The 21,921-nt window shown below is 42.3% G+C and overlaps 2 protein-coding genes across 2 annotated transcripts in view; both read right to left on the bottom strand.

Annotated features, from left to right (window-relative positions):
* Positions 1-4,562: 4,562 nt before the first annotated feature.
* LOC112575761 (CD209 antigen-like) lies at positions 4,563-9,742 on the bottom strand. Its single transcript, XM_025257772.1, has 5 exons — positions 9,533-9,742; positions 8,987-9,075; positions 5,900-5,989; positions 5,260-5,472; positions 4,563-4,835 (listed from the first exon to the last, which is right to left on the bottom strand). Exons 1-5 carry the CDS (start codon positions 9,576-9,578, stop codon positions 4,827-4,829), a joined length of 447 nt encoding a protein of 148 aa, XP_025113557.1. The 5' UTR covers positions 9,579-9,742; the 3' UTR covers positions 4,563-4,826.
* A 5,694-nt stretch (positions 9,743-15,436) lies between these two features.
* The window catches only part of LOC112575760 (CD209 antigen-like protein 2), a 16,427-nt gene continuing 9,942 nt past the window's right edge, over positions 15,437-21,921 (bottom strand). The window contains exons 2-5 of the mRNA XM_025257770.1: positions 16,972-17,060; positions 16,569-16,658; positions 16,118-16,330; positions 15,437-15,720 (exon numbers count right to left, since the gene is read on the bottom strand). Of these exons, the coding sequence (XP_025113555.1) occupies positions 15,712-15,720; positions 16,118-16,330; positions 16,569-16,658; positions 16,972-17,060 (401 nt within the window). The 3' untranslated portion in view covers positions 15,437-15,711. The remainder of the gene's footprint in view (positions 15,721-16,117; positions 16,331-16,568; positions 16,659-16,971; positions 17,061-21,921) is intronic.

Genomic DNA, 21,921 nt, shown 5'->3' with positions numbered 1-21,921 from the left:
AAATAGGAAACACCATCAAGTGAAGAAAAGTTTATTATTATTTTTGTTACATTCTACACGATGTTTCCTTGTTAACCTTCAACCCTGATGAAGGGTGACGTTCATGGACGTGGTGTAACTGTCGTGATAACACCGTCTGTGACGTCACTTGTATGTAGGGGGCGTCGTGATCGATGTGTCCTCACACCTGGGAGACTGAGCTTACATTGTTTATTTTATTGATAGAAGAATTCTCTCTAGATGTTCAGCTGAAGATTATCATCTGGCACAGGGTTCAGACCGCCTGTAAAATCAAGGATTAGTAGATATCACGATTGACGATACAGACAACGAGTAACCTGCCTGTCCACTTGTGCCACATTCAAGTGAAAGTCAAATTTCTCGCCCTCATCAATTTTCTTGTGGTAAATGTACAATTGTATGCACAGAGGACACTCAGAATCGTATGTGACACGAATATGTCGGCTTTGTCTAAGAAAGTTAATCTTAGATGAAAACGTCCATCTTACAGAGATATATCAATCTTATATTAGCTAAACATGTGTACCTTCGACTAGTAATATATAAATAGAATGTGCCAAAAATGAAGGTTTTCTAAGTATGAAAATAAAGTTGGTTTTTTTTAACAATGACCAACAATAAAACATATATGCTCATAAGCAAAAGTTGCCGGAGGCTTAGATAAGACATCGCATGTTCTCACCAGGCGTTGACAGACAAAAGTGAACTTGGTGCCGGGGTCACAGCTGATGTCATCCCACTCACCATCGTTGCTCATTACTCCACAGTCCTGATCACCCATATCATTAGGCTCACCCTGACCCCAGGACTGATATACCATTGGTTGGTTGGAAGTGGCAGACACCCAACGGCCTTCTTTGACCAAGTCGTTAAAGCCCAACCATGTGAAGTGAACTTACAGGAAGGAAAGTGAAACAATTCATAATTTCTAGTTTCTTTAACTAAAGGTATGAAGCATAACATATGACCGGTCTGTAAATAACATTAAAATATAAGTAATAATGTTTTATCGCTAAACATGTTTAATGTTCAAAACAAATTTATTTAACACATAAACTGTAAAAAAACCAAGATTTTTGCTATTTTTGACACGTGGGGTTTATGATGAAGCCCGATGTATAGAATAAAACTGCTGTTTTCTGTGTGTTTTATTTATTGCTCTGTAACGGATAAGTACTTAGTAGAGGGGGTTAGGCGGGAAGATCGACAACCGTGGTTGGTCTGATCTAGGGTAGTGGGCTGGAAGTTGTTTGCCCTTGAGCAAATGACGTCAATTGTGATGTCAAAATAAGGTGACGAAAAAGATAGAGGAAAATAACGTTAGAGAAAATAACGGTGGGCAGAGAGCTAACGGCGGAACCGAAGTGGAAGCTGGTGGTTTTTCTCTGGACTTTCTCGCTACTGCTGCGACCGCGGAATAAGTATTACGGAAAGTAATACCGTGGTTAAACTACAGGTGGATGTACTTCACAGGTCGTGAGTCACTGTAGTCCGTGTCCGCACCGTGGGGGAGCTCTGTGGCTTGGGCATCCCGCAGTACAGTTTCTTGGTGGGGCCAAGAAACCACACACTGGTGTGAGCGAGTAAACAACGATCCCAGAACAGAAAACTTGGTGCAAGACTGGTGCACCGACCTCCATCTGTCGCCTGGAAAGGACAGTTCTTAACAGCCGGAGAGTAAGCGCCGGTGGAGGAAAGGTTTTCTCCCGGCCTTCAGCTAATCTATCATCATCCTGCTAAACACCTAGGAGGCAACCGCATGTTGAAGACCGAGACGTTCTGCTTGTAAACTGTCGGTATCGTAAAATAAACACGTTTTTTTAACGATAAATCGACTTCTAGGAAATAAGACTAATGTTACTCATTAGATTAGAGGGCTTGGGAAATTCCTCAAGAAAGGACAGCACCGGAGACAGCGGAATACTACATCAGTGACAGTATTTATGGGAATCAACTTTATTGTTAACTCTAATAGTACATTGGATGAATGATAATATATTGGTAATATATCATGTGTGGCGAACGAAGGAGTGAATCTCTGATTGTTGATATTTTGCCTTTGTTTCATTTAAAATTGTGTTTGAATTCAATAATTATTCGTGCCTCTAAGAAGGTACGCCCACCCTCAAGCGATCAGAATATTTTGGTTTGTGGAAAGAATGCGCGTGTCCGCGGACGGTCCGTGACATGCTCTCACTAGTCATTAAGCCTCTAGTTCATCAAGAACTAATTACTAACTCAAGTGTGAAGAACCTCTTTCCTAAACATAGAGAAAAAAAACCCCGTACAAAATTAGTTTTCTTATTACTTGATGAAATGTTTTAAATTAGATGTTTTAAACAATGTACTTACCGCCTTTACTGTGCATTAGTTGACTCACAAAATGATTCTCCGCGGCCGAGTTGATTTCGACGAGATGGCCGCCAAGAGTCTTGCAAGTGTCCTGATGGGAGAATGATGACAATGAGCCACACTACCAACCTCCAGGGTTTGTACACACCAGACCTGATATTCGAGTGTTTGTCAAACCACTCGATTCTTTTTTGAATATTAGTAACCCTAAACTACGAGAACTTGTAAAATAAATAAGCTGTGACCAACACCATGAATAATAGCGGGGATGGTGAAGACGACTCTGACAATCGTAGTTGTCGGTTGTGAATTTGCTCGCACGAGGCGTTAACTCTGAGAATAAACTGTAAGTAAAATACCACGTGACTAGGGTCATGTAACGTTTCATTTGTTGCTGTCTTGGGATGTCTTGAACATAATCCAGCCTATGACCATCAGGAAGATTGTCGGTGATAATATGCAACCCTGTCTTACGCCGGTCTTCACTACAAAAGGTTTATTGACTTTGCCATCGTGAATAACGTGGCAGGACGAGTCTTCGTACAAACCTTGAATGATGTTAATGGGGAACAAGTTCAAGCAAGCTCACAAGCAACTAACCAAGTCTAAAAGGTTACACCCCACATGAGCTTTGTGACAGGCAGGCAACCAACAATAGTCTTTACTTGGACGATAAGAGCAGATTATTCAACTTACAATGGCTTCGATCCACGAAAGATGGAGGTCTAGACAGGTGTAGCACTTATTGTCATGAACACTCCAGCTGACTGGACACTGATAGCAGACTGCAAGAAGATAAACAGTCGCTGAGACAAACTGTAAGAGAACGGTTGTAACGATAGTCTGTGTACAAATGATCTCACCACACCCTCTGTCGCATGAAATGTCGACTATCTTTATAATTGTATCGAAGAATTTTTTCTATGTTTATATTTTACATTTTCTCAAATCCATGGATGTTTTCCCTGGCTTTATTCTGATTATATTTTGTATGTCTCCCGGAGCAGTGTGGAGTAGAAATGGAGAACTGCTGATGAGCCACATACTCGCGCGTCCCGCTGGACATTCGGGCCCTAGGCTATCGTGTACTATTTTAAATAAATGAAGAATTTAATTCTAATACTTGTAAGAGTGAGAAGGGTGGAGACATGTTTACTCATATAGCACCCGTTCCCATGAGATACATACGTGTGTTGATAATTTGAAACAACCCTGACACACGGCTTACCACAGAGACTGACGCAGACAGACAGGAGGAGCAGGACTCGAACCATGGCTGCTGAAGTACGAGAAGAATGTCTGGTGAACTTGTAGGTAAAGCTACTGAGTCGTTTCTAACAAATAAATCCGACAGTTAATCGCTGCAAGCTCCACCTTTTATCATCAGGTCTCGGCCAATCATCTCGCGACTTTACCACATTCTAATGTGTTCGTTGTCGTCAAGGAAACACGACGCCAGACGACAGTGACGTGAGATATCAGACGTGAAAAAAGATGGAAGGAAGATAATTAAAAAGTCTGCCTACTACATTTTGGTGGAGATGTTGGTTGTTTGGTAGAAACGTGAGCTGCTAGGTGGTGAATGTGGGCTGTTTGTGGAAATGGTAGAGGCCTGGCTAGCGAAGACTGTACATCTACGTACAGACCTTCTCTGCCAACACGTTACCATGTGAACAACGAACACGTCACAGTGTTTGACTGTGTAGACGCTGTAGAGACATTGTATAGACACTGGGTGACGAATGGACGGGCTGTTCGTGTCTGGAAAGCCAAGTCGTCGTCTGCATGGACATTGTTGATAATGACTCAGATGACGAGATCTGTATTGTCGCCCCTACATCTTCATGTCCCTCTGTACGTCACAACTGGTGATTGTCTCCCTTAACCAATAGTTGTCTGAAACATCTCTAGTTCATTCATACAAGTTTCACATTTCTTGTAAACTTTGTCTCGTGTCGCTGTTGTGCTATGTCAGGTGACTACATTATGTCTATGACAGTCTGTGCTTTGTCCTGACTACAAGCTGTAAAGTAAGGTGTGGTGAGCATGCTTTCATCACTATAACTCTCGTCAGCTGTCAACCCTATGCACGTCATTCAGGGGAGACAATGTCACACCTTGGGGGGGGGGGTTACTGCCCCTGACTGTCTATAACCGGGCTTTACCGAGAAAGAAAATAGGAAACACCATTAAGTGAAGAAATGTTTATTATTATTTTTGTTACATTGGACACAATTTTTGCTTGTTAACCTTCAAAAATGATGAAAGGGTGACGTTCATGGACGTGGTGTAACACTGGTGATAACACCGTCTGTGACGTCACTTGTGTGTAGGGGGCGTCGTGATCGATGAGTCCTCACACCTGGGAGACTGAGCTGACAATTTTTCTTTATTTTATTGATAGAAGAATTCTCTCTAGGTGTTCAGCTGAAGATTATCATCTGGCACAGGGTTCAGACCGTCTGTAAAATGAAGGATGAGTAGATGTCACGGATGACGATACAGACAACGAGTTCAACACTGCCTGTCCACTTATGCCACATTCAAGTGACAGTCAAATTTCTCGCCCTCATCAATTTTCTTGTGGTGAATGTACAATTGTATGCACAGAGGACACTGAGAATCGTATGTGACACGAATATGTCGGCTTTGTCTAAGAAAGTTAATCTTAGATGAAAATGTCCATCTTACAGAGATATATCAATCTTATATTAGCTAAACATGTGAACCTTCGACTAGTAATATATAAATAGAATGTGCCAAAAATAAAGGTTTCCTAAGTATAAAATTAAAGGCTTTTTTTTTTTAACAATGACCAGCAATAAAAGATATATGTTCATAAGTAGAAGTTGCCGGAGGCTTAGATAAGACATCGCATGTTCTCACCAGGCGTTGACAGACAAAAGTGAACTTGGTGCCGGGGTCACAGCTGAGGTCATCCCACGCACCATTGCTGGTCAATTGTCCGCAGTCCTGATTACCACTATTATTAGGCTCACCCCAACCCCAGGACTGATATACCATTGGTTGGTTGGAAGTGGCAGACACCCAACGGCCCTCTTTGACCAAGTCGTTAAAGCCCAACCATATCCAGACAACTTCCAGGAAGGAATGTAAAACAATTCATAATTTCTAGTTTCTTTAACTAAAGGTATGGAGCATAACATATGACCAATATGTAAATGATATTAAAATATAAGTAATAATTTTAAATCGCTAAACATGTTTAATGTTCAAAACAAATTTATTTAACACGTAAACTGTAAAAAAACAATATTTTTGCTATTTTTGACACTTGGGGTTTATGATGAAGCACGATGTTTAGAATGATACTAGTGTTAAAGTTTTATGTGTTTCATTTATTTCTCTCACTAGTCATTAAGTCTCTAGTTCATCAAGAACTAATTACTAACTCAAGTGTGAAGAATCTCTTTCCTAAACATAGAGAAGAAAACCGTACAAAATTAGTTTTCTGATTACTTGATGAAATATGTTTTAAATGAAATGTTTTGAACACTGTACTTACTCCTTTACTGTGCATTAGTCGACTCACAAAATGATTCTCCGTGGCCGAGTTGATTTCGACAAGATGGCCGCCAAGAGTCTTGCAAGTGCCCTGATGGAAGAATAATAACAATGAGCCAAACTACCAACCTCCAGGGTTTGTACACACCAGACCTGATATTCAAGTGTTTGTCAAACCACTCGATTGGTTGTGAAATATTTGTCACCACAAACTACGAGAACTTGTAAAATAAATAAGCTGTGACCAACACCATGAATAATAGCGGGGATGATGAAGACGACTCTGACAATCGTGGTTGTCGGTTGTGAATTTGCTCGCACGAGGCGTTAACTCTGAGAATAAAACTGTAAGTAAAATACCACGTGACTAGGGTCATGTAACGTTTTATTTGTTGTTGTCTTGGGATGTCTTGAACATAATCCGGACTATGACCATCAGGAAGATTATCGGTGATAATATGCAGGGATGGGCAAGCTACTTTTAAAATGTAGCCAGCTTCTTTTGGCTTCTTTTGGCTACTTTTAAAAGCCTGATGTTATAAAAAGTTAGCTGTAGCCAGCTGGCTGTAGCAACATACACAAACATCAAACATACACACAAAACACTATATTACATGGTAGCACAAGAACTGGTTTTTATATACATTGACCTTTATTCTGATCTGAGACCACTAAAAACTCCATATTAACAACAAAATGCAAAGGTATAAAACAAACTTTTGACTTAGTGCTGATAATTTGTGAATACTGTTAAAACAAATCTACATGCTTTCAGTCCTCCATGGAATTGAACTTGACCAGAACTTTGGCCTCGAAGTTGCTGTCTGTCCCCCTAGTGCGCAGCTTTGTCATGATAAGTCCTGCCAGACTGAACTATCTCTCAACCGCAGCACTGCTTGGCAAGACGGTGTTGGTGCGCAGATAGAGTTGTTTGATCGTGGGATATCTGTCCAGTTCATTGACATTCTGCGACAATCCAGACATCAGGAAGGTAGTTGTCTCAGGGGTGCCGGTAACTTCTTCATAAATGATGAAGTCTGCCTGTTCAGCTGAGCACTTGGTTGGGGATTGGACTGGCGTGTCCATCAATGCTGCCTCTGCAGTCAAAGAGGGATCTGCATTTCTCACGCAGGGTTTGGTCCCCAGTCCACATCAACTTGCACCTGAAACAATAATATGCACAATAATTAATGCTTTGTTTAATTTCGGTGTTAAAATTTTTTCTTATTGTTGTTTTTTAATTAATTTTATAAATGTACTGGTTTTTATGTACTTATTTTGATTTGTAGGCAAGTGTCAAAAGACCAGTGACAGTGAATATTATGTTTTGATTTTTTTAATCAACACCCCCCTCCCCACCTTCCGTCAAAAGTTTATTTTTTTAATTTATTTACGGATATTTGTATAGTGCTTATTCTCGTGTAATCTGAGCTCTAAGCTCTTCACATTCTTCTCATTCTCAAAAGAACAGTGACAGAGTAGTAGCTTATAAATGAAGAAAAAATACACTGAAATAACGAAAACTCTCCCTCACCTTGGGTTCGACACAGTTGCAAGCAGGGTGTCTTGGTCCTTATAGGCATCAGCAAATCTGGTCTCCAACCATTCAGGACAGCAGTAGCTAGGGGACCACAGATTTTCTAGCTTGGACTTCTGTTGCTCGATGCGGTCTTGAGGGTGTTGAGCTGAGGCAGGAGGTGTCCCAAGCCCACGCACTTCTCGCCCTGCAAGTAGTCGAGGCACATGAAATTTGAGTTCTGTGACCAAGAACAAAAGATATTAATTGTGGATACATCACCCTACTTAAAAAAAAACTAGTAAAACAAACAAAAAAGGAAGAAAAAAAATAGTAAAACTTACCTCCAACATTTGGTTCGCCGTTTTCCTGCTCATTAACTGCGTTTCCTGGCCAGTGAGTCTGGACACAAACTTTGAAAACTTCTCATTCTCCAGCATGAAGAAGGACAGGTTGCATTCCAACAGGTAATCAAGGACGGCGGAATTGACGTCTGCTTTGCTGACGGTACTCTTGTGTTCCACTTTGAAGAGCTTCGAGACAGAGGGTTGGTCGTCGTCTTCCCTTTTCCGCTTTCGTGACGTTTCCAGTCTTGAGTCAACTGCCTGGCAAGCAGTGGATGTTTCCTCTAAAGTAAACACATGAAAATGAAACAAAATTTTAGAAGTCCATTCACAATCAAAGCAAGTTTCTACCAAGCTAATTGTCATATTAAATTACTAGCACTAAATATAAAATCCTTCAAGCCACCATACTGTTCAAACGTCCTCCATGCTCTTTTCATACAAACAAACTAAAACACAGAATGAAACAAAGAATGAAGATCGATGAAAATCTCAACGAACTTACCTGCAAGTGCGTTGTCAAATTAAACGCCGACGTCTTGTTCGTTGAGTACTTCGTGCTGCCGCACCCATTCTTGCATTTGAAAGTATACCCACTCTCTGTTGCTTCACAAAATGTAAAGAATTTCAAGTAAGGCTCGAAATTGATGGGTACGTCCATCTTCGTTTTTCAAATCGCTCCCGCCACATGGACGACACAGTACTTGCGGTTACTGAGCGTGCGAGACACGTGGTGTCTGGCTGTCAACACACCGAGCAGTGAGAGCAGTGGCTGTCGTCGTCTTGCTGACACGCTGTCGACGAATGGTCGTGAAAGTAGCCAACATGTAGCCAAGCTACAGCTACTTTCTAAAATGTAGCTACGGCTACAAGCTACTTTTTTAAAATTTGTAGCCGGCTACACTACAAGCTACAAAATTTGTAGCCGGCTACAGTAGCTGTAGCTAGACTACTCTACTAGACTACAGCTACTCAAAATCCCTGATAATATGCACCCCTGTCTTACGCCGGTCTTCACTACAAAAGGTTTATTGACTTTGCCATCGTAAATAACGTGGCAGGACGAGTCTTCGTACAACCCTTGAATGATGTTTATGGGGAACAAGTTCACGCACGCTCACAAACAACTAACCAAGTGTAAAAGGTTACACCCCACAAGAGCTTTGTGACAGGCAGGCAACCCACAATAGTCTTTACTTGAACGATAAGAGCAGATTATTCTACTTACAATGGCGTCGATCCACGGAAGACGGAGGTGTATATAGGTGTAGCACTTATTTTCATGAACACTCCAGCTGACTGGACACTGATAGCAGACTGCAAGAAGATAAACAGTTGCTGAGTGATTGAGAAGACAAACTGTAAGAGAACGGTCGTAACGATAGTACAAATGAGCTCACCACACCCTCTGTCGTATGAAATGTCGACTATCTTTATAATTGTATCGAAGATTTTTTTTTCTATGTTTATATTTTACATTTTCTCATATCCATGGATGCCTTCCCTGGCTTTATCTGATATAATTTTGTATGTCACCCTGGAGCAGGGTGGAGTAGAAATAGAGAGCTGCTGATGAGCCACATACTCGCGCGTCCCGCTGGACATTCGGGCACTACAATTATAGTATATTATTACAATTGTAAATAAATGAAGACATGAATTCTAATACTTGTAAGAGTGAGAAGGGTGGAGACCTGTTTACTCATATAGCACCCGTTCGCATGAGATACATACGTGTGTTGATAATTTGAAACAACCCTGATACACGGCTTACCACAGAGACTGACGCAGGCAGACAGGAGGAGCAGGACTCGAACCATGGCTGCTGAAGTACGAGAAGAATGTCTGGTGAACTTGTAGGTAAAGCTACTGAGTCGTTTCTAACAAATAAATCCGACAGTTAATGGCTGCACGCTCCACCTCTTATCATCAGGTCTCGACCAATCATTTCTCGACTTTATCACATTCTAATATGTTCGTTGTCGTCAAGGAAACACGACGCTAGACGAAATTGACGTAAGACATCAGACGTGAAAAAAGATGGAAGGAAGATAATAAAAAGTCTGATTACTACATTTTTCTGGAGATGTTGGTTGTTTGGTAGAAACATGAGCTGCTAGGTGGTGAATGTGAGCTGTTTGTGGAAATGGTAGAGGCCTGGCTAGCTAAGACAGTTCATCTACCTACAGACCTTCTGTGCCAACACGTTACCATGTGAACAACGAACACGTCACAGTGTATGAGTGTGTAGACACTGTAGAGACATTGTATAGACACTGGGTGACGAATGGGCGGGCTATTCGTGGGTGGAAAGCCAAGTCGTCGTCTGCATGGACATTGATGATAATGACTCAGATGATGAGATCTGTATTGTCCCCCCTACATCTTCATGTCCCTCTGTACGTCACAACTGGTGATTGTCTCCCCTAACCAATAGTTGTCTGAAACATGAGCTGTTAGGTGGTGAATGTGGGCTGTTTGTGGAAATGGTAGAGGCCTGGCTAGCTAAGACAGTACATCTATCTACAGACCTTCTGTGCCAACACGTTACCATGTGAACAACGAACACGTCACAGTGTATGACTGTGTAGACGCTGTAAAGACATTGTATAGACACTGGGTGACGAATGGACGGGCTGTTCGTGGGTGGAAAGCCAAGTCGTCGTCTGCATGGACATTGTTGATAATGAGAACTGTAATGTCCCCCCTACACCATTATGTCCCTCTGTACGTCACAACTGGTGATTGTCTCCCCTAACCAATACTTGTCTGAAACATCTCTAGTTCATTCATACAAGTTTCACATTTATTGTAAACTTTGTCTCGTGTCGCTGTTGTGCGCTGGTCGGTCGCTGATGTGTTTCTCAAGCTGTGTAGTCGTGTCTATGTCATGTGACTACATTGTGTCTATGACAGTCTGTGCTTTGTCCTGACTACACGCTGTAAAGTAAGGTGTGGTGCTTTCATCACTATAACTCTCGTGAGCTGTCAACCCTATGCACGTCATTCAGGGGAGACAACTTCACACTTTGGGAGGGGGGATTACTGCCCGTGACTGTCTCCAACCGGGCTTTACCGAGAAAGAAAATAGGAAACACCATCAAGTGAAGAAATGTTTATTATTGTTTTTGTTACATTCGACACGATGTTTGCTTGTTAACCTTCAACCCTGATGAAGGGTGACGTTCATGTACGTGGTGTAACTGTCGTGATAAAACCGTCTGTGACGTCACTTGTATGTAGGGGGGTCGTGATCGATGAGTCCTCACACCTGGGAGACTGAGCTTACATTGTTTATTTTATTGATAGAAGAATTCTCTCTAGACGTTGAGCTGAAGATTATCATCTGGCACAGGGTTCAGACCGCCTGTAAAATCAAGGATTAGTAGATATCACGATTGACGATACAGACAACGAGTAACCTGCCTGTCCACTTGTGCTACATTCAAGTGAAAGTCAAATTTCTCGCCCTCATCAATTTTCTTGTGGTGAATGTACAATTGTATGCACAGAGGACACTGAGAATCGTATGTGACACGAATATGTCAGCTTTGTCTAAGAAAGTTAATCTTAGATGAAAATGTCCATCTTACAGACATATATCAATCATAAATATATAAACACGTGAACCTTCGACTAGTAATATATAAATAGAATGTGCCAAAAATGAAGGTTTTCTAAGTATGAAAATAAAGTTGGTTTTTTTTAACAATGACCAACAATAAAACATATATGCTGATAAGCAAAAGTTGCTGGAGACTTAGATAAGACATCGCATGTTCTCACCAGGCGTTGACAGACAAAAGTGATCTTGTTGTCGGGGTCACAGCTGATGTCATCCCACTCACCATCGTTGCTCATTACTCCACAGTCCTGATCACCCATATCATTAGGCTCACCCTCACCCCAGGACTGATATACCATTGGTTGGTTGGAAGTGGCAGACACCCAACGGCCTTCTTGGACCAAGTCGTTAAAGCCCAACCATGTCAAGTCAACTTACAGGAAGGAAAGTAAAACAATTCATAATTTCTAGTTTCTTTAACTAAAGGTATGGAGCATAACATATGACCGGTCTGTAAATAATATTAAAATATAAGTAATCATGTTTTATCGCTAAACATGTTTAATGTTCAAAACAAATTTATTTAACACATAAACTGTAAAAAACCAATATTTTTGCTATTTTTGACACGTGGGGTTTATGATGAAGCACGATGTATAGAATAAAACTGCTGTTTTCTGTGTGTTTTATTTATTGCTCTGTAACGGATAAGTACTTAGTAGAGGGGGTTAGGCGGGAAGATCGACAACCGTGGTTGATCTGATCTAGGGTAGTGGGGTGGAAGTTGGTTTCCCTTGAGCAAATGACGTAAGTTGTGATGTCAAAATAAGGTGACGAAAAAGATAGAGGAAAATAACGTTAGAGAAAAAAAATGGTGGGCAGAGAGCTAACGGCGGAACAGAAGTTGGAGTTGGTGGTTTTTCTCTGGACTTTCTCGCTACTGCTGCGACCGCGGAATAAGTATTACCGGGGAAGTAACACTGCGTTTATACTACAGGTGGATGTACTTCACAGGTCGTGAGTCACTGTAGTCCGTGCCCGCACCGTGAGGAGCTCTGCGGCTTGGGCATCCCGCAGTACAGTTTCTTGGTGGGGTCAAGAAACCAAACACTGGTATCAGCGAGAAAAGAACGGTTCCAGAACAGAAAACTTGGTGCAAGACTGGTGCACCGACCTCCATCTGTCGCCTGGAAGGGACAGTTCTTAACAGCCGGAGAGTAAGCGCCGGTGGAGGAAAGGTTTCCTCCCGGCCTTCAGCTAATCTAACATCATCCTGCTAAACACCTAGGAGGCAACCGCATGTTGAAGACCGAGACGTTCTGCTTGTAAACTGTCGGTATCGTAAAATAAACACGTTTTTTTAACGATAAATCGACTTCTAGGAAATAAGACTAATGTTACTCATTAGATTAGAGGGCTTGGGAAATTCCTCAAGAAAGGACAGCACCGGAGACAGTGAAATACTTCGTCAGTGACAGTATTTATGGGAATCAACTTTATTGTTAACTTTAATAGTACGTTGGATGAATGATAATATATTGGTAATATATCTTGTGTGACGAACGAAGGAGTGAATCTCTGATTGTTGATACTTTGCCTTTGTTTCATTTAAAATTGTGTTTGAATTCAAAAATTATTCGTGCCTCTAAGAAGGTACGCCCACCCTCAAGCGATCAGAATATTTTGGTTTGTGGAAAGAATGCGCGTGTCCGCGGATGGTCCGTGACATGCTCTCACTAGTCATTAAGCCTCTATTTCATCAAGAACTAATTACTAACTCAAGTGTGAAGAACCTCTTTCCTAAACATAGAGAAAAAAACTCGTACAAAATTAGTTTTCTTATTGCTTGATAAACTATGTTTTAAATGAGATGTTTTAAACAATGTACTTACAGCCTTTACTGTGCATTAGTCGACTCACAAAATGATTCTCCGTGGCCGAGTTGATTTCAACGAGATGGCCGCCAAGAGTCTTGCAAGTGTCCTGATGGGAGAATGATGACAATGAGCCAAACTACCAACCTCCAGGGTTTGTACACACCAGACCTGATATTCGAGTGTTTGTCAAACCACTCGATTCTGTTTTTGAATATTAGTAACCCTAAACTACGAGAACTTGTAAAATAAATAAGCTGTGACCAACACCATGAATAATAGCGGGGATGGTGAAGACGACTCTGACAATCGTAGTTGTCGGTTGTGAATTTGCTCGCACGAGGCGTTAACTCTGAGACTGAAACTGTAAGTAAAATACCACGTGACTAGGGTCATGTAACGTTTCATTTGTTGTTGTCTTGGGATGTCTTGTGCATAATCCAGCCTATGACCATCAGGAAGATTGTCGGTGATAATATGCAACCATGTCTTACGCCGGTCTTCACTACAAAAGGTTTATTGACTTTGCCATCGTGAATAACGTGGCAGGACGAGTCTTCGTACAAACCTTGAATGATGTTTATGGGGAACAAGTTCACGCAAGCTCATAAGCAACTAACCAAGTCTAAAAGGTTACACCCCACAAGAGCTTTGTGACAGGCAGGCAACCCACAATAGTCTTTACTTGGACGATAAGAGCAGATTATTCAACTTACAATGGCTTCGATCCACGAAAGATGGAGGTCTAGACAGGTGTAGCACTTATTGTCATGAACACTCCAGCTGACTGGACACTGATAGCAGACTGCAAGAAGATAAACAGTCGCTGAGTGATTGACAAGACAGACTGTAAGAGAACGGTTGTAACGATAGTCTGTGTACAAATGATTTCATGAAACCCTCTGTCGCATGAAATGTCGACTGTCTGTATAATCGTATCGAAGAATTTTTTCTATGTTTATATTTTACATTTTCTCAAATCCATGGATGTCTTCCCTGGCTTTATTCTGATTATATTTTGTATGTCTCCCGGAGCAGTGTGGAGTAGAAATGGAGAACTGCTGATGAGCCACATACTCGCGCGTCCCGCTGGACATTCGGGCCCTAGGCTATCGTGTACTATTTTAAATAAATGAAGAATTTAATTCTAATACTTGTAAGAGTGAGAAGGGTGGAGACATGTTAACTCATATAGCACCCGTTCCCATGAGATACATACGTGTTTTGATAATTTGAAACAACCCTGACACACGGCTTACCACAGAGACTGACGCAGGCAGACAGGAGGAGCAGGAGTCGAACCATGGCTGCTGAAGTACGAGAAGAATGTCTGGTGAACTTGTAGGTAAAGCTAATGAGTCGTTTCTAACAAATAAATCCGACAGTTAATCGCTGCACGCTCCACCTTTTATCATCAGGTCTCGACCAATCATCTCGCGACTTTACCACATTCTAATGTGTTCGCTGTCGTCAAGGAAACACGACGCCAGACGACAGTGACGTGAGATATCAGACGTGAAAACGATGGAAGGAAGATAATAAAAAGTCTGACTACAACATTGTGGTGTTGTTTGGTAGAAACGTGAGCTGTTAGGTGGTGAATGTGGGCTGTTTGTGGAAATGGTAGAGGTCTGGCTAGCTAAGACAGTTCATCTACCTACAGACCTTCTCTGCCAACACGTTACCATGTGAACAACGAACACGTCACAGTGTTTGACTGTGTAGACGCTGTAGAGACATTGTATAGACACTGGGTGACGAATGGACGGGCTGTTCGTGGGTGGAAAGCCAAGTCGTCGTCTGCATTGACATTGTTGATAATGACTCAGATGATGAGATCTGTATTGTCGCCCCTACATCTTCATGTCCCTCTGTACGTCACAACTGGTGATTGTCTCCCTTAACCAATAGTTGTCTGAAAGTGCTCTAGTTCATTCATACAAGTTTCACATTTATTGTAAACTGTGTCTCGTGTCGCTGCTGTCCGCTGGTAAGTCGCTGATGTGTTTCTCAAGCTGTGTAGTCGTGTCTAGGTCAGCTGACTACATTATGTCTATGACAGTCTGTGCTTTGTCCTGACTACACGCTGTAAAGTCAGGTGTGATGAGCATGCTTTCATCACTATAACTCTCGTGAGCTGTCAACCCTATGCACGTCATTCAGGGGAGACAACTTCACACTTTGGGAGGGGGGATTACTGCCCGTGACTGTCTCCAACCGGGCTTTACCGAGAAAGAAAATAGGAAACACCATCAAGTGAAGAAATGTTTATTATTGTTTTTGTTACATTCGACACGATGTTTGCTTGTTAACCTTCAACCCTGATGAAGGGTGACGTTCATGAACGTGGTGTAACTGTCGTGATAAAACCGTCTGTGACGTCACTTGTATGTAGGGGGGTCGTGATCGATGAGTCCTCACACCTGGGAGACTGAGCTTACATTTTTTCTTTATTTTAATGATAGAAGAATTCTCTCTAGACGTTGAGCTGAAGATTATCATCTGGCGCAGGGTTCAGTCCGCCTGCAAAATCAAGGATGAGTAGATGTCACGGTTGACGAGACAGACAACGAGTAACCTGCCTGTCCACTTGTGCTACATTCAAGTGAAAGTCAAATTTCTCGCCCTCATCAATTTTCTTGTGGTAAATGTACAATTGTATGCACAGAGGACACTGAGAATCGTATGTGACACGAATATGTCGGCTTTATCTAAGAAAGTTAATCTTAGATGAATATGCCCATCTTACACAGATATATCAATCATAAATATATATACACGTGAACCTTCGACTAGTAATATATAAATAGAATGTGCCAAAAAATAAAGGTTTTCTATATTAACAATGACCAACAATAAAACATATATGCTCATAAGTAGAAGTTGCCGGAGGCTGAGATAAGACATCACATGTTCTCACCTTGCGTTGACAGATAAAAGTGCGCTTGGTGCCGGGGTCACAGCTGATGTCATTCCACACACCAGAGTTGCTAATTTGTACACAGTCCTCATTACCATTATCATTTGGCTCACCCCGACCCCAGGACCGATATACCATTGGTTGGTTGGAAGTGGCAGACACCCAACGGTCCTCTTGGACCAAGTCGTTAAAGCCCAACCATGTCCAGACCAACTTACAGGAAGGAAGTGAAAACAATTCATAATTTCTAGTTTCTTTAACTAAAGGTATGGAGCATAACATATGAACGGTCTGTAAATGATCATAAGTCTCTAGTTTCGTCAAGAACTAATTAACTACTCAAGTGTGAATTACTACGCTCCTAAAGCATAGAGAAAAACAATACAAAATTAGTTTTCTTATGACTTGATAAAATATGTTTAAAATGAGATGTTTTAAGCACTGTACTTACCTCTTTACTGTGCATTAGTCGACTCACAAAATGATTCTCCGTGGCCGAGCTGATTTCGACAAGATGGCCACCAAGAGTCTTGCAAGTGTCCTGATGGGAGAATGATGACAATGAGCCAAACTACCAACCTCCAGGGTTTGAATATTTGTCACCCCAAACTACGATAACTTGTAAAATAAATAAGCTGTGACCAACACCATGAATAATAGTGGGGATGATGAAGACGACTCTGACAATCATAGTCGTCGGTTGTGAATTTGCTCGCACAAGGCGTTAACAAGTTCACGCACGCTCACAAGCAACTGACCATGACTAAAACTTTACACTTCCCAGAGGCTTTGTGACAGGCAGGCAACCCACAATAGTCTTTACTTGGACAATAAGAGCAGATTATTCTACTTACAATGGCTTCGATCCACGGAAGATTAAGGTCTATATAGGCGTAGCACTTATTGGCATTAAAAGTCCAGCTGACTGGACACTGAGAGCAGACTGCAAGAAGATAAACACTTGCTGAGTGATTGACAAGACAAACTGTAAGAGAACGGTCGTAACGATAGTCTGTGTACAAATGATCTCACCACACCCTCTGTCGCATGAAATGTCGACTATCTTTATAATTGTATCGAAGAATTTTTTCTATGTTTATATTTTACATTTTCTTAAATCCATGAATGCCTTCCCTGGCTTTATTCTGATTATATTTTGTATGTCACCTGGAAGCAGGATGGAGTAGAAATAGAGAGCTGCTGATGAGCCACATACTCCAGCGTCCCGCTGGACATTCGGGCACTCCAATTATAGTATATTATTACAATTTTAAATAAATGAAGAAATGAATTCTAATACTTGTAAGAGTGAGAAGGGTGGAGACATGTATACTCATATAGCACCGGTTCCCATGAGATACATACGTGTGTTGATCATTGGAAACACCCTGACACACGGCTTACCAGGCAGAGACTGACGCAGGCAGACAGGAGGAGGCAGGACTCGAACCATGGCTGCTGAAGTACAAGAAGAATGTTGGGGTGAGCTGTGTGGTCAAGCTAATGACTCGTGTCTAGCAAATATATCTGCCAATTAATCGCTGCAGGCTCCACCTCTTATCATCAGGTCTCGACCCAATTGTTTCGCGACTTTGCAGTAGTTTGCCGCGAGAAGCCCTCGCAGGAAGACTTACCATGCCCGACCTTGGACAGAACCTGTCTGTTAGTAGTCAGTTAGCTGCTTTCGTCTTATCAGGACATGTTAATGAAGCTAGCAACATCTGAATTAAGGAAGAAGTCAGGTGAATCAAATGTGGGCCACAGTTCACAGGATTTCAGTCATGAGAGCTCAAGTATGAAATTCAAAATCTGTCAAACTCTTATCACATTCTAGTGACTACGGGATTAAGTCATTTGCATATTAATACTCAGTATCACGGTGAGCAAGCATGCCACACATACTCACTACGGGATTAATCCACGTGCATATTAATACTCAATGTCACGGTCAGCAAGCATGTCACACATACTCCACAAAAGGTCACCGTGTGACGTCACAACTGTCTCAGTGTCCTTGTGGTGCTGTGTGACACAGGTCCTATGGCTGCCTCCATACCGAAGTCCTCTGTAGACCTGTGTTTATGTGGATGTCCCAGTGGTTGCTGGGCTTCTTTGCTGTCGAATCGTTGGATTTGTTTTCTCCTATGATCTGGTGTCCATCGCTTTCTCTGTCGCTGCTGTCGTCGTCCTGCGGATGTCGGAGTCAAAGTTTGTGCTGAGGGTCGCTGACTGTCCTACAACACTGAGTAGGTATCAAGAACTGGACAGCCGCAGTGCTTGTGAGTGCGTTCATGAATATTAATTAGGAAAAGTGTGTCGGCCTGGCTGGCTTCACTGACTTTGACTGAGATTTAAAAAAAAAATTCACTGAAGCATCGCGATGTGATTTTGGGACAAACTTTATTGATTCATCGATATCGAACGATTCTATCACTACTGATATGAACAACACGAACACAGCACAAACACACGCACACACACACCACAAGCATGCAACTTATTTTCTAGATTATTGACGACAGATTGTTGCCATAAAATTGGCAACTATAAAATAATATTTGGAATGCAGCTTAAGTTCAGTTAAGTAAACACTTGTTCTAGCTAAAACTGAATATTTGTGTCTTTTAAAGTATGTAAAGTCTGTGATTTTTTTTGTTTCTTTTTTTTTAAATTATCAGTTGTGACACAGTGCTACTCTATAGAGTAAACAGGTACAAAAACTGGACCTTGTGATGGCAGTAGTTGTCATCATATGATGGATGATGAGCTCCATGGTTGAGTGACGATGAAAAGGATAATAAGATGAGTTTTTTATGAAGAGAGAGTGAAAAGACACAAGACACAACGAGATGACAATGTGTCTGTGTGTGTGTCATTCATGATCAGGAGGGGACTGGGTTTCAGCGGGAAACAATGACAAGTTGTGATGTACAGCGCGACATGAGTGAGTCTGACAGAGCCACCAACATCATAAAGGGACCGACGACTTCCTCTCCAGACCAAAAAAGGGACCCCCCAAAAATTGGGTTTCCCCTCCCCACCGCCGCCCACAACGTCACTGCGGGCCGGCCACGTCCTCCATGTCATCAATCCTTCATCAACCGCACTGGATAACCCCGCTTCAATGAGGGCCTCACCATACCGGCAGCTGTCTTTCCAGCCGTTCTGACCGATAAAGCAGCACGGTCTTCCACTGCAGGCAGGGTGGTGTTGACCGCAGCTGATGGGAGTCGAGATGTTGTCACAAGTCGCTGTTAACATATATAGTCAATTTAAATTTGGACTGTCTCTCATTTCCTTGTTATTTACCGCAAAATAACTGCTCAGCCTGCCAAAGATTTTAACACTACACAATGCCCCCACCTACCTGTAACACATCAACGAAGACTGTGTAGGAAGCTGGCCACCTCGCACACGCTGACACAGTCACCTGGCCGTCACCTGAGTGACCCTGACCTCGGTGATCAGTCCGTGTGACTGGGCGGGCCGTCTGTGTGGTCGGGCACACTGCTTACTGCCGGCTTTACATGACGGTCTTAGGTGATCCTCACGTCCTGCTTAACTTTTTCTCTGACAAACGGCCGGAGGAGATGGAGGGGTCTGGTTAAATATCCACTTGCCAAGCGACGGGTGCGTCTCCATGGAAATCAGCTTCGCCGCCCAAGATCAGCGATGAGGAACTTGTGTCAGCAGCTTGTGACAGAAGTCTGAAGAGTTTACCATCTGAAGAGAACTCTGTGAGAATGGAGATTACCAGTGTTAATACACTATTGGTTACACGTGTGCTTATTGTTTGCACGTGTGAATCTGACAAAATATATATATACTGAGTAACTTCAAAACTCAATGAAGCCCAAATCTAACACATAGATAGTTTATGCTTGTCCGAATATGAAGAACAATATCTACATTACATCACACTCCTACAACTTACGTACACACATGCATTCAAGCGACACAGTACAGCGCACTCCCTTTGTTCCTGTGACAAGTCGTTGGACGGCTTGTCCACTCTCACGGCCATGAATCGTATGGAGAAGGTGATGCTGACGGGTGACACACCTGCGACAGTGTTGTTTTACGCGCAGAACAGGGACAACATGCTGCCGCTGCACCGACTTCCGCCCACGTACGACAACGTAGACGGGTGACCACACGCAGCACGGTATGGGCATACAGCAGCAGCACCACACATTTTACCTGACCTGTCGCCGGTGACAAAGATTGTGGGAGCGCTGGAGCAGTGAACTGCTCGGAATATGTGATTACAGCAGTATAGCACCTCACTGCACCAACGCGACAGGTACTCTCACACGTAGAATTCATGCACACTCACTGTTGCTGCAGGACCGCAAATCTACAACAAAAAAAGAGCTGCGATGACACAAACGCATCACAACACTAATTACTAAAAAATAATTGCTTTGCGCAAGCGTGTGTGGGAAGGGCAGTAAGCTTGTATGAATGTCTATTAAGAGTACCATGCCTATTTGTTACAAAATGATATGTATGCCCCTTAGAGTACCGGTACGTAATTGAATGTCGGAGATCATGTAACAAATACACAAAGAAATAAACGTTTTGCATGCATGTAGACTTATTAATGCACCAAACCGTTTTATACAAGTACTCAGGAAACAGCTAATCGCTCATAGTGCCTGATGCAAATGTGATCCATGACCAGTATCAAGGAGCTATTAATGCCCTTGGATAAAGAATTAATCATCAATGCAAAATTACACAGGCCACATTGGTCAATTCAATGCTTCTAACCATGTCCCACTCGCCAGAGTCGATATCTTCCAGAACCAGTTTTGGGAAATAACCAAAAAATATTTACACAGAAATTTGTCCAGTTCTAGTATTCATATAAATTATATTCTAACATGACCTTAGCACTAGACCGCATACAGACGTGTCATGGACTGTCAGCCCAGCCCCAGCCACCCGTCGCGCCACCAGGTCCATCTCAGCACGTGACTACTGACTCACACGGGTCTTGGGGCGACAACTAATCAAGCACAGACACAAGCAGGATGTCGGCGGGCTGATGTCCCGACACAGAACACTCCTAACATAATTAACCCTCAACATAAATAAATCAAAATTCGTCTGAGAAACACAAATTGTTGAATAGCTTAGATGTTTGTTTAACAATTGAACAATCGCAAGAGTGATACAACAGAAAAGCATACGAAGAAAAATAGACATTGGCACTAGCAGAATCAAAATAAGCATTCCAAACTTTTCATCTCATAAAAGAATATATTTCAGCCTCACAACAGCCTGTGTTTGCTGTTTAATCCACTCATAAATGACACGAACACCTAAAGAAAGATTTGTTCTCAACAAATTTGAAAACAAAGAACATGTACACTTATTGACCTGTTCATGGAACAACACGCGACAGGTTATACTGGTCAGGTCGAGTGCTCCAGAATCGCTGTTGTAGCTGACTATCGTGAGTTGGGAACGCTGCTAGTGAGCGCGAGACGGGACGATTCGGACCAGTGAGACACACAGCATTGCCTTGTCGAGCTGCGCAACAGACCTTCATTCGTTCTAAAAAGTTGGTCTATATTTGCGACATTAGTTCTTAGGTGTCACCGAAGATTCACCTCACAGACGACAATGGCATGATCGTGAATGAGAGAACATCAAGTCCCCCTCTCTCCAGGCTTCGCAGAGCAGAGGGAGTTGCAAGTCGTAGCTGGGACGCAGAGAGTAGAAGGTCCAGGACGTCCGAACTGAGCTGACGAGTACAACTCATGACGTCTCCTCGGCAACATCTCGCAGACACATCG

The sequence above is a fragment of the Pomacea canaliculata genome, linkage group LG11 (genome assembly GCF_003073045.1).
Source record: "Pomacea canaliculata isolate SZHN2017 linkage group LG11, ASM307304v1, whole genome shotgun sequence".
Lineage (NCBI taxonomy): Eukaryota > Metazoa > Mollusca > Gastropoda > Architaenioglossa > Ampullariidae > Pomacea > Pomacea canaliculata.
This window is presented reverse-complemented; position numbering and strand designations above follow the sequence as displayed.